The following is a 12699-nucleotide window of genomic DNA, read 5'->3' on the forward strand; positions in this document are numbered from 1 at the left end:
TATTTCTTTTTCAAACTTTATTTAATGTATCAATTCAATACAGAACAATGCAAAACGGCAACAAGGAAGGAACAAGCCAGGGGGTTATTATTACATTTTCCACAAATACATTGAAACAGTTTTAATGGCTTTCTTATTGTCAGATTTTCCTATTGTGATCATGTATTGTTTGAACTCATTGATAAAGAGAGAAAAATGAGGGGTATGATTTGTAACTTTGGATTTATGAATGTACCATTTGCATAAAAACAATAAAAGGTCGACGATGTATAAGTGTTCTTTTGTATGAGATGGACAGTGGGTGAGGCCAAACATAACGTGTTCTAAGTACAGATATCTCGGAAAAATATAAAATAAGTATTCGTCGAGTAAGACAAAGCTAACATACTTCTATTTTCCTTATTTCATCTAAAGTTCAGTTTTAAAAGACATAATTTTATAAAGAAGACTGAAAACGTATAATAATAACAATAATAATATTAACAATAATAAAGGCATTACAGCTTGTCGCATCACTAATTAAAAAATAATATTTAAAAAGAAGTTCAGGTAATTTTTATTGTTAATAATCATTTTATTTAGTCCGTAGAAAGTCTATAAAAAATGTTATTCTACCTCAGACAATTGTATACCTAAAATAGAGGTTCCGGTCACATGGCTCAAACATTCGATATCACTGCGCTGGCTTCTTTGAAACAAACTTTAGCTTCATCATCTGGACAAAAACAAGTGGTTAGAGGTGAAACTTCTCTTTGTAGTACGTAACACTTTATCTCTTTTTTTATATATACATTGCAAGACTACAGAAGAAATATATTACTTTTTACTTTATTTTTTAAACAAAGGATATTTTACCCAAATTATAAATTACCACAAATAAGCATTTGAGTATTTTTGTTTATTTAAAAAAAAAGGTTTGTTACATGACATGTGCACTGAGAAATAATTACCCACTGCTGTCCATTTAAAAAAAAAAAATTACTCATACAATAAATTCAGTGCATTTAAAGTTCACTTGCATATTTGTGTACAAATCTCTACCTTATAAGGAACACAGCATGTTGATAAAGCAGACAATTACAGTAGTGACATTTTCAATGTGCCTCTATGGTGTTGTCAAAACATTCAGTAAACAGTCAACTTTCTTCATGATAATTTATGCTTTATTGTGCACACTAGTAACACAATAACACTTTTATTATGCCTGTAGTCTACTTCTGTGAGAATAGAACAAAAAGAAACCAAAACAAAAAGTCTGGGTACAGATGAGCATTAACTGCATTGAAATGTGTGTGAGTTTTGAAAACAAATAATCTCAATGTAAAATGAGAAAAATGTTTTGGATATTATAGAAAAATCAACAGTTGATTCCAGCACATAAATAAATGTTCTCACCTAAAGCTTGAGAAGAGTATCGAGTAATTACAAAACCTATCTTTTTTTAAATTTGTATCTTTTTGAATCTCAGAATTATTTCACATTTGCCTTTTTAAAATCCGCTTGACAGTGAATTTTATTTAATTTTTGACTACCATACATTTCTCACATAGTTGATAATCTGTCAGACTAAGTCATTCATCGCACTCTTGGCTTCACTGAATGGCAAAAATATACAAGGAATTTATAAAATAAAGTATTTATGTAAAGCCAATAAAAGCTTGCTTGTGCTCACAGTGAAAGATAAGAGCTTTTTGTTACAGAATACTGAGAATAAAAATGTTTTGCCACAATATGAAACAAAACATTAGGATTACAACTTACAGTAGTAGTAAAAACAGGAACAAACTAAAGCTTATTTTACACTGATTTCAAGTCAAAATCAGCATTTTATAAACACAATTTAACTATTAAATTGTTATCTAAAAGTTGTATTTATATCTCTAAATTGCCCTTTGGTTAAAATTTGTTTTACTCTAATTTAAAAAAAAAAGACGATGACCAGCTTAGCCAACTGTGCCAATGTTTGACTCTGTTACTTTTACAGGTTAAATTAGAATATTTTCAAAAACAATCTAAACTGTATAAATCCAATGCATTTAAATGTAATCAAATTTCATGTTTTGGATATAACACTTTGGGATTTATTGTATTGGTGATGTACATTGACTGAGATTTCTTCTTTTTAACTTTTCATAATTATTATAAACATGGTCTGAATTGGAATCATGTTGTCAGATAGTGGCCACAAGCCCAATTAAATCTACTTTTAGGTTGTAATGGTCTGATTGCTACACAACCAATGAAAAAACCAACTAGCATTTAGTGGTAGCAGGTGGTGGTTAGACAATTGGTCATCTTTTCAAGAATTTCCATGTCATTCATAACAGCTTAAAGTCATTCAAGAAAACCTTCAATGTTTTTTTGGGTTTCCTGTTTGCTAATTAGTTTAGCATTTATATTTTTAATTCAATATGTATAACAGTGACTGTTATGTGGAGCAATGTTTATCAAGTTCAAGAAAACCAAAGCCGTCACACCAAGTGCACTAGAAAAGATAGACTTCACAATAAAAGTCTGAACCCAACACTAAATCTTATCTAAACTTTACAAAAAAAACAATCAAACAAAAGATTCTTTCACTCTCTTGTTGATAAAAGTCTTCAAAAAAACGATTGCACATAGTCTCCCTTCAGAACAATCTGAGCAAATGTCTTTCACAAAAGCGTGTGTAAACTAGTTTTATAGCTTAAAATGATTATATCTAAAAATACAAACCCTCCAAAATGAGGCAGAATCCAAATTCTTCCCCTACCCCTCCAATTGTAGGGGCATTTGGAGGGGTAGGGGTGTCTAAAAATTGTTTTTTGAAAGGGAAATCCGTGTCGCGCTGTGCAGCAGAGGAGAATGGCATGAGGTGTGTGCTCTGAAGCACAGAAGTTTACATGTAAATGTAAGTAATGATTTTTTGTTTTAGCATGACTTTTGAAAGTTATAAAACTGATGCTGTTGTGTATTTTCCGAGTGCTGGCAGCTAAGCGCTAACGTGGATGACCGGCGACTATTAATGACATCATCGAGTCAGAGTGAGGTGCGAATTAAAAGACACTATTTTTTTGATAACTGTTTGGAGGGCTAAATGTAGGGGTAGGGGAAGAATTCTGATTCGGCCTAAGAAAGCGTTGTTCCAGTAAGCAGGACCCCTTTTATAAACCTGCATGTGTGCAACTTAAAATCACACAGAACCAATGTTCCCCTCAGATTTCAACGTTCCCATTTAAAATCCACTAGAGTTCTTGTTTGCCCACTGTTTTGACACACAGAACTGACCTGCCAGAATTTGAGTAATGTGTACTACGGAGAAAAAAAAAAGGTCTGCACACGTATAGAAACTGAACATTTGGCAAGTGCAGACATGAAGTAATTAGAAAGGTGAGCAAGCAGATTATGGATGGAATAGACCATTTGGGTGGAAGGTTCACGCCCTGCTTGAGAATTTAAAAGGAAATGCTCTATTACTTTAATAGAAAAGCTAGAAGAAGAAAAAAAAAAAAAGATTCATCAGATTCCCAAACGTGTCCATACTTTTGGAATAAATTACTGCAAAATGTCTTTAATTTTGTCCAAAGAACTAAGCTCACTACTGCTGTGTTCCGTCCAGCTTGTTGCGTTTACTCCTGCCCAAATCCTTCTGTCTCCTCGATGGCAAACATGAGTTTCTCCTTTAGTTGCTCGTAGGTCTTATAAGGAGGGAGGTCGAGACGATTAAAGCTGAACAAAAAGCAAGAGAGAAACAACATAAGTCAAAAGAATTTATTGATATTTATTTTTATTTAAATAGAAAAATGAGAATTTAAGTGCTTTGTTTAAAAGTCAAAGAATGTTTTTAATAGTTTTTTCTGCTTGTTGTTATGGATTTTAACATATAAAAAGAAATACATTGTTTCCCATCAAAAGCAAAAAGACAGTTAAGACTATAAACATGCACATTAGTGAGCTTTTTCACTAGGTATCAGCTTTGAGCAAAAAGTATGTCAAACATCTGAAAAGTAAAACGAGTCTTACCACGTGTGGCTTCGTGGAAGCCAATTTTCTTTGCCCACTTTCTCAATGCAAAACTTCTGTGGGCCATTGCTTCCTATAACAACGATGCATAAAGAATACATTATGAAAGGGATTCTATCAAGCAACACTGAACTACTGTGAAACATGCGTGTTTGTTCTTTCTGCATACCCATCAAGTCAGCAAATCCACCCATAGGAAGGCGACAGGTTCCTGCCACAAACTGCAGGAGTCTCATCCTTTTTTCATTGTCCATTTCCTTCACAAACTGCAAACGGATTATTATGCCGTCCTTAGTATTAACATTAGTGTGTCACAGTTATCTGGGCTCTGGTATTCAGTAGCTTTATGTGACCTAAAGTGAAAACTAACAGTGATAATAATAATAATGTTTATGGCAGTCCTCTTAGCCCCTTAGGACTAAATTGGATGCTATCTATATTTTACTTTACACACTTGGAGAATAAAGTTACATTTTCATCTGGCTTTGTATAAATAGATAAAAACATAAAAACTATAAAGACTGAGGAGATAAAACTATGAAAACTGCTAAAAAAAACCTTATTCTAAGATTTGATTAGACAAAAGGGCAAATTTTGAACTTTCACCCCCTCTATACAGTCATAGATGATCATTCATAAACCAAAAGTAAAACTGTCTCTTAAGAAAAAAAAACATAATGAATGAAATAAATAGAAAAATTCTGATATCAAAAATATAACCTTAAAAAATAAAAATACATGGAATTTAAAACAGGATTTGATAGAAATGTTTGCATAGAAAGAATGCCAACATTGACTTGAAAATTGAAAAGAATGCCAACAGACTAAATTACAGCTTATAACCGCTTTCATTCATTATTTTATATCCTTTAACAAAAAGAAGTTAAGAGGGGAAGTTACACCAGAGGCTGTGTACTCTGACATGATTTACTTGCTTTTATGTGATATGCATTAAAAAAAATGAATACATTTTACTATACAAACCTGCCAGAACCAGATGATTTGTTTGCTGTTTCGGGCATAATGTCTATAGATTGTGTTTCTTTGCCAGTCAGCCAGATCGATCTCCTGCATCCCACAAAGCATCACCTACAGAGGAGAAAGAAGGGATGGGGGTTTGAAATGACAAACCTATCAAATGCAACGGTCCTTTATTTCCAGAGGTTTAAATATCCTACACTGACTCTGCTATCACATACCATTAAATGCCACCACTTACAGATAATGTTGAGGAAAATTCTAGTAATTGCTATACCTCCAATTCCTTAGCATCAAAGTACTGGAGGTACTGCTGAGGAAGAACTTCATTGAAGCCTTCAAAAAATGCCTGTGTCTGCTCCTCCACTCCTCTGGAAAGTCTCCACTCTGCTACCAACCTGCATACAAAAAGTTAAACTTACATCAAGTTAAAATAGGGCCTCATGACTCAGAAAGTGATCACAGTGTTGAGTTTTTATTAAATTAATTGAACTTTGTTGAAACGCCCAGATTCCTTTCAATGTTTTTGTTTCAGTAAAATGCACTTATGAGTTTAAAATGTTCTTACCAACTACATAGGCCACTGTTGTCATGATAATGTGTAGATGTGTACATGTAAAACTTGTATTTATTATATTTCAGAAAACAGCTATACCTGATATATTCCTCTTTATTGTCCTCTGTCACTTGAATGTTTCCTCCATCGGGCTTCAGCTCATGAGTTGTGACTTCACCCAAGATCTCTTTATCAACTGAGAAAAACATCTCAAGGCCACATTCCTCAATATTGTTGTCCCTAAAGGCAAAACACAGAAGCTGTCATTTCTAATAGTGTCACAGGACATGGTTATATTTGCAAACGCATCCAATTACAATTTCAAATGTTTGCAATGTGTGCAGTTTAACACTTTGTCAGATCGGTTTTCATTTGCAGACAGTTTTTCGGAACAAGAAATCAATGCAGTTCATCTGCTTTCATGGGATACCTACTTGATCCAGATAAGTGAATTATAAAACTCAGGATCAATGGATTCCAGGTCTTTCAGAGTCAGAGGTTTGTTCAAAATCCGCTTGTAAAAGGGTAACGAGAAACCCGTGTCGATGAATTTCCCATGGAACAAAGCCTAAACAACACACACAGCAGGCCGCAGCACAGCCAGACGACAAACCTTATTAAAACGATCTTGTCATACAAGGTTTCAGCTGGCCTGTAATTGTGTGCCATGCTTAAAATATATTAACTGAATAATGATTTTTTTTTTTTCAATTTCAACTTAAAAAAGTAATTTAGAAATACAGATTTTTAGGTACCATAGCAATGAATCGTCCAATGAATTTGAAGTACTTGAGATGATCGGGATTGATGTAAGAAGCAGGATTGATCTGAAGACAGTAATTATCTTTGCCAGCATACTCAAACAAGCAGTACATGGGGTTTAGAACTTCATGGGAAAGTAAGAAGAACCATTCCCTGTGAGCGATACAGCAAAGACAAAGCAGAATTTAGTGCAAACAGACATACTGGTCAAGACAGCAAAACTGTTGATGGTCAAGCATCAATGAAAATGTAATGAGATTTGTTAAATTATTTTTTTTTAATTTTGCTTTTGTTAGCTGTGGGTGTAGCCTCAAAAAGCAATTAGGATAAGTATGATAAGACTTGTCATGACTGCTAATAAAAAAAATGACAAAGAAACTACCTGGCCACACCTCCATAGTCCAAACCCTCTTCTCCAGGAAAAATGATCCACAGCCTCCGCCTAAGATCTTGAGGGTGGAAACTCATAATCTTTTAAAGCAAAGCAAGGACGTTAAAAAAAAAAAAATAAATAAATAATCACGCACACCTCAAGATATGAGATAATAAATCACGTTAAATGTGGTTTAAGAGCTTCATCTCCTAACCTGCTGGAATGAATCCTCAAACAAGGTTTTCCTGGAGACGGTAATCTTAATATGCTGAGGCATTGATAATTGCTAAAAAAAAAAAAAAAAAAAAAGAAAAGAAAAACTACAAGTTAGATTTTAGCTGCGGTTCCTAAATTTTCTGTAAAATAACATTTTCCTTTGCTTGATAAGAATTCTACTTTATGAGAATATAAAAAACTAAACAGTCAACACACCCTAAAAGGTTAAATGAACTGGTTCATACCTGACACCAGAATCTAAAATATTGCACTTTGGCTTTGAAATCCCTGACATAAGTTATCTGTGGTCCATTCTCTCTGTGGAAACAAGCAGAAAACAGCAAAAGCAATAAATCTCATCAATCAATAAATGGTTTAAATAACAATGAGTCTATAAATAATTGCTTGTTTGTTAAGTAACTATTGACAATTAGAATTAGGAGAGTGGTTTTTGAGGTGGCACAATGCGCATTTCAGTTACATTTTTGGGTTATCATTATGTTTCTTGTTTATGTCAATAAACTCATCTATTGGCGAAGGGTAAGTTTGATCAATTTCATTCATTAATCGCATAGTTAAAAAAATAATTCTAAAAGAAAGTCATTTATTTTAAAAATTAAATGTATTAAATGTTTGTTAAACTGTTCCTTTAAAGCAGTGTCTTGGAGTTTTTAAAAAATGTTTTTCTCTTAACTTGCTAACTTTCTTTAATTGACATTGCTTGTTATATAAAAGCAATCTTCATAATCAAACAAAATTGCTTTTTGGAATAAAAATGTGGAAAAATAAATTGAGGTTTAGCTATTTTATGTGAAACTATATGTTTTGCTAAAGATACTCAGCCCGAATAAAAACTGTCTAAACAATATTCTGTTGATTTCAGCTCCTGCACAAAACCTTACAGTGATGAGGATTTCCCTGTGCGAGGGTCAATGTACGTCGTGGTCCTACGATTGTGATCCACATAGTAAGGAATACCGTCCACAGTGAACCTCATCTCCCAACCTTCTGGGAGGGGTTTGTCATTCAGCAGCCTGAAGGACGCAAATCACACCCAGGAGATCAACAAACAATTACAAACTAACAGAAGATGAGTACAGATGCCAAAAAAAACAAGAGACAAAAGACAGCATGCTCTCACCCTTGCCTCCTCGGATCCTCCCACTGAGTAGTGCGAGTTGGGTGATGAACAAAATACACTCTACCATTGGTGTCTGTTCTCTTCTCTGGAACACAAGTTTGAATCCTTTTTGTGTATTAAAGTCAATGTGAATTCATTGGAATGCATTTCTACTAACATCTGATCCAAAGTACTATGAAAGACAATTTTAGCAGCTACATTTATAAAGCTGTCTTTTCTTTGATATTTACCCCAGCCATGTGGCAGAGGTCCCAATGGGTCAAACTCTTTACTGGCTATGGCTGCCAACTGGTCTTGAAGCTAAATCAGAGACAAAATGGAATGAGTATAAATAAAATAATAAAAATTAAAAAAAATTACTTCATGAAATATTTAACTACCGGTATGCTACAATCACAACTGGTTTGCAGTATCTTTCATACAACCAAGTGTAATAAAAGTAAAACTGACCACAGATCGTATTTTGTTCAAGTACAGCTCCAAAAAAGCTATAAGAAAAAATCTTTCTCTTATTAATATTTTGTCTTCTGTTTGAATCCCTGATGTTCATTTCTTTTTACCAGAAGTTTATTTTCACATGTTTTGACTGCAATTTTCTTTAGAAGGATTTTAGCCCATCGTGTCGAATCATCATCAGCTATTTGTGGAAGACCGAAGTCACGACAGACATCTACATCATGATCTGTAGATTTGTCCTACCTGAAAGACCGTCCTTACCCCATAAATGAACCTCTGGTTGAAGTGCTGCATGGCTCCCTGGAGCTGGCTGCGTTGATGCTGCCACTCTTCATAGTTTCGCACCGACTCCTGAGTGGGCCGCTGCCATGTTGTCGTTCGTGTTATGTGGTCAACATAATACACCCTACCCATTGGGTCCACTCTTCTTTCCCAACTAAAATAAAACAAATTAAGTAAGAGAATAATGCTGGGTTCAAACGTATTCTTACATGTTTAAATATGCTATAAAACAAGCAGTAAACATGGAATATGAATAATGGAAATATTTGTTGCATGATTTTTCTTTTTCTTTTTGTACCCGGTAGGAAGAGGCTCTGGTCGATCCCAAGTCGTCCTTTTTTCAATGTGATCTACATAATATACTCTTCCATTCTGGTCCACTCTTTGCTCCCATCTGAAATGTCAAAATTATTAGAAAACTCTTTTTTTATCCTGTAATCACTGCATTTTGCATTTAGCCAAAAACCTATATCATCAGAAGTCGATGTACTGAAAGAAAACAAGAGGGTTAATAATAAGTTGCTCTTTACCCCGGTGGTAAGGGGCAGTTGTTGACAGAACTGGTTGTAGGAGTTGGTGTGGTTGAAGCGGTTGTGGTGGCAGCGCTTGGTTTGGGGCTGGGGTTTATGGCTGTAGTCTGTGGTCGAGGGTTTGCCCTCTGTGAGGAAACTGTGGTACCGGCTCCTCCACCTGACTCCTCCAGCTGCTCTGAACATCCACTCTGGAGTGTCTGAGAGAAGCCATGGGGGGCTGAGGCTTCACTCAGCTCACTTGGGCAGGAACTACTGGAAGATGCTAGAAAAACATAACTTGACGTAAGTAAGCAGTACTAGACTTTATAAATATATAAACAAAAGTTTTCATGCTGTTATTACATGCTGAAGCAGCAGATCTGTGAGGCATGGAAGCTGGAGGTCTGGCAGGCCGAGAAGGAAGAGAGGTGGCGGAGCCACCTAGGGTGGGGGAAGGAGAATCTGTGCCGTTTGCTGTATGATCATTCGATACGATGACCCAGTCATCTGAGTCACTGGACGGAGATGAGTCCATGCTTGATCTAAACACAGCAATAACAAAAAGTCAGTAAGCCTTTTTCAAAACAAAAACAGGAAAATTCATTTCACTCCTAAATGCCATTGAAAAAGTTGGATTATGGTATTTTACTAAAAGTGAATTTAACCTGTTGACTGTGTTGCCATTTTGTCTTGAAGTTCCATTTGGAAGAGCAGCTAGAATAACAAATAAAAAACATGAGATTTTTGTCAAATTATATGTGGTTATAACACAACCAAATACTAACAGTATCTTATTTAATTAAATATTACTAGGAAATGCTAGTGTAAATAAAGAAAGCCAATTTTAAAATACATAAAAGTTAAAGATACAACACATCAAGATCCTTGTCATTACAATACTGAATACATTTTTTGTTAAATTGATACAAAATACAAATACAAACCGTTAGTGCCCTCTGGTGGCTCATATATGTATGACTGACTTATATGTATGTTTACAGACCCACTGCAATGAAATGTTTTTAACATGTTCTTGTGTATTTTTCTGATGATGGAGAACATACATCAAGAGACTTCAGCTAAAATTGCATTTGAGTTTTTCTTGATTCAACTCATTGTGAATCAGGAGCAAACAAAAAAAAACGGCATTGGAAAAAGTTTGTAGCTGTGATGTTGAAGAAACAGCAAGCCACAAGTTTCCTGCACCACTCCATTCCGACACATTTATTTTTAGACAAAAAGATCAATGGACGTCTTCATTTTTTTCCTCAAGCTGGCATCTGGCTCAGAACTGTACAACTATATAGCTCCAATATTGCTCAACATTTTTGTTAGGTAGGTGATAGGTTGAGGTTGTGAGGCGCTGAAAGTTAACAGGAGAGAATGTCAACAGACGGATGATGGGAAGTAGGGGCAGGCTTACTCTGCGCTTTTAGTCCCACCCACAACTCAGAGGTGAATTTCTAATGAAATTCTGCAGCTCAGCAGAAACTGTCCCAGAAAACGACACAGATTTTTTACAATGTTGGCTAAAAATGACAATCATAATTAAAAGACCACTGGGAACACTTTAAAAATAGATCAAAAGATGATCGGAGCGGGCCTTTAAACTTCAAAATTAAATTTAGTGACATGCACTCTAAATACATAAATGCTGTTCACCAAGTGTGAATATACAACACCTGGTCAAAAACAAGTTGTTTTTTCTATTAAGTCTAAATTTGCCCTGTTTTCATGGTAATTCAGTTTTTTGCTTAGTCATGTTCCAATTTAGCAATAATAAACCACAGAGTAAAAACCCAATTGAGCTGCCAAAAGTAATATCTTAACCAAGCTGATTTTGTAATAACATTTTGACATAATCCGATTATGGATGTCAAAAAATGGAATGATGTAATCTTCATTCTAACAAGTGCACTCCTACAACAATTAGAGAAACAGAAAACACGCACAGCAGTAAATGTCATCCTCAGACTTTGCTAAACTGTTTTTGTAGAATTAGATTTGTGTGGTTTTCATATTCTGATTTTTTTTCACGCTGTTTTCGTAAAGGATCCCTTCCTTACCTTGCTCAGACTCTGCTTGTGCAAGAGCCTCTGGATGCACCTGCATACCATCCAGGCAAACGGAGAGCTCACCAACTACATCTAGAGAGTTTCTGCCGGTGGAAAGCTGCAGTGACTGAACCACTTCACATACTAAAAACGGGACAAACAGAACACAGATTATCGCATGCTTTTCATGAGCAAGAAAACTTAACTTATAGCTTTAAAACACACAAAGAAATAAAAGAAAAAAAAACATTTCTGGATCAAACTACTACAAATGATTAAAAAAAAACTCAGTCAATGTAACCTTAGGTGACCCATCACCTAAAGGGCATGTCACAGCACTGCTACATACAATCTGCACATAGTCTACGGAGGAAATTTCGGTCTTTCATGTTACATGCGTGATATATGTCATTCACAAGTGTTTCTTGCGTTTGTCATTAGTCTGTGTGTGCAGATGTCCATCGAGAGTTTCGTGTCTTTCCGTGAAATCGGTTTTAACCTGTTCACAATTTTCGGTCGGTTGAGTACATGCATAGTTTACATAGTTCATACGCATTTGTGAACTCCCCACAGTTACTTCCTCAGATGGTGCCTAACAGCTGACTTAGACCTGGGAACTTTAACTGTTTAATTAAAACAAAGCATTGTAAAGCCCAGCGGCGGGTGCTGACCATGGTGCTGACACGATGGGATTTCTGCTCAGTGCTCTAAAACAGTGTTTTTCAAACAGTGTGCCGCGGCACACTAGTGTGCCGTGGGATATGGTCAGGTGTGCCGTGGGAAATTGCCCTCATTAACTGATCATAAAACATTTTCCATCTCCAGGAAATCAGGTCTTTGTTCATCCAAACAGGCCCTGATAAAACACTGAGAAGTTAGGAATATGAAAGATCATAAAATACTTTTTTCTTTGTGTTAACTTGATTCTATTAAAAACATTTTGATAAGAATGACGGTACCGCGATTTAGCCGCAGCTTCAGACGTTTTCGGAAAAGTCCCGCCCCTTTAACTGCCTCCACCAATCATTCTTGGAGGCTTAATGACACGTCATCAGTCTGACCAATCAGAAGTGGTTAAAGTCTTCACTTCCTTGTTCTTAATGCTGCTGATAAAGTTGCTCAGTTCTAACAAAAATACCAGCTAAAGCTCGTCTTTAGTGGTGTAGTTTTCCGCTCAGAGAAGCGAGTCTATCTGCGTTTGGCGGCTACTTGCACTACATCTACCATGATGCATTGGTTTAAAGTGACAGCGTCTCAACACACAATGAATATTCGTTGTTAAACGTCTTGAAACCACAACGAACATGCAAACATTTTTTAAATCTTCTAACTTAACTTTTATTACATCTTTTAGAAAAAACAGCTGC

At 35.4% G+C, this 12699-nt stretch overlaps 1 protein-coding gene across 5 annotated transcripts in view; it reads right to left on the reverse strand.

The window, feature by feature from the left end:
- Positions 1-883: 883 nt before the first annotated feature.
- itcha (itchy E3 ubiquitin protein ligase a) overlaps positions 884-12699 on the reverse strand; it is a 14774-nt gene continuing 2958 nt past the window's right edge. For 3 of the 5 annotated variants that reach the window (XM_023954924.2, XM_023954925.2, XM_023954928.2), the window contains 20 exons: positions 11345-11476; positions 9944-9992; positions 9642-9820; positions 9297-9561; positions 9065-9160; positions 8746-8920; positions 8259-8328; positions 8029-8113; positions 7790-7921; positions 7133-7205; positions 6886-6957; positions 6681-6769; positions 6292-6451; positions 5971-6104; positions 5636-5776; positions 5258-5378; positions 4987-5091; positions 4172-4268; positions 4003-4075; positions 884-3708 (listed from right to left, as the gene is read on the reverse strand). In XM_023954924.2, coding sequence (XP_023810692.1) covers positions 3609-3708; positions 4003-4075; positions 4172-4268; positions 4987-5091; positions 5258-5378; positions 5636-5776; positions 5971-6104; positions 6292-6451; positions 6681-6769; positions 6886-6957; positions 7133-7205; positions 7790-7921; positions 8029-8113; positions 8259-8328; positions 8746-8920; positions 9065-9160; positions 9297-9561; positions 9642-9820; positions 9944-9992; positions 11345-11476 — 2348 coding nt within the window. In that variant the 3' untranslated portion in view covers positions 884-3608. The remainder of the gene's footprint in view (positions 3709-4002; positions 4076-4171; positions 4269-4986; positions 5092-5257; positions 5379-5635; positions 5777-5970; positions 6105-6291; positions 6452-6680; positions 6770-6885; positions 6958-7132; positions 7206-7789; positions 7922-8028; positions 8114-8258; positions 8329-8745; positions 8921-9064; positions 9161-9296; positions 9562-9641; positions 9821-9943; positions 9993-11344; positions 11477-12699) is intronic. The other 2 variants (XM_078947183.1, XM_078947184.1) reach the window with 2 other exon arrangements.

Source organism: Oryzias latipes, chromosome 5 (assembly GCF_053564925.1).
Source record: "Oryzias latipes strain Hd-rR chromosome 5, Olatipes_Hd-rR_3.1".
NCBI classification, from domain to species: domain Eukaryota; kingdom Metazoa; phylum Chordata; class Actinopteri; order Beloniformes; family Adrianichthyidae; genus Oryzias; species Oryzias latipes.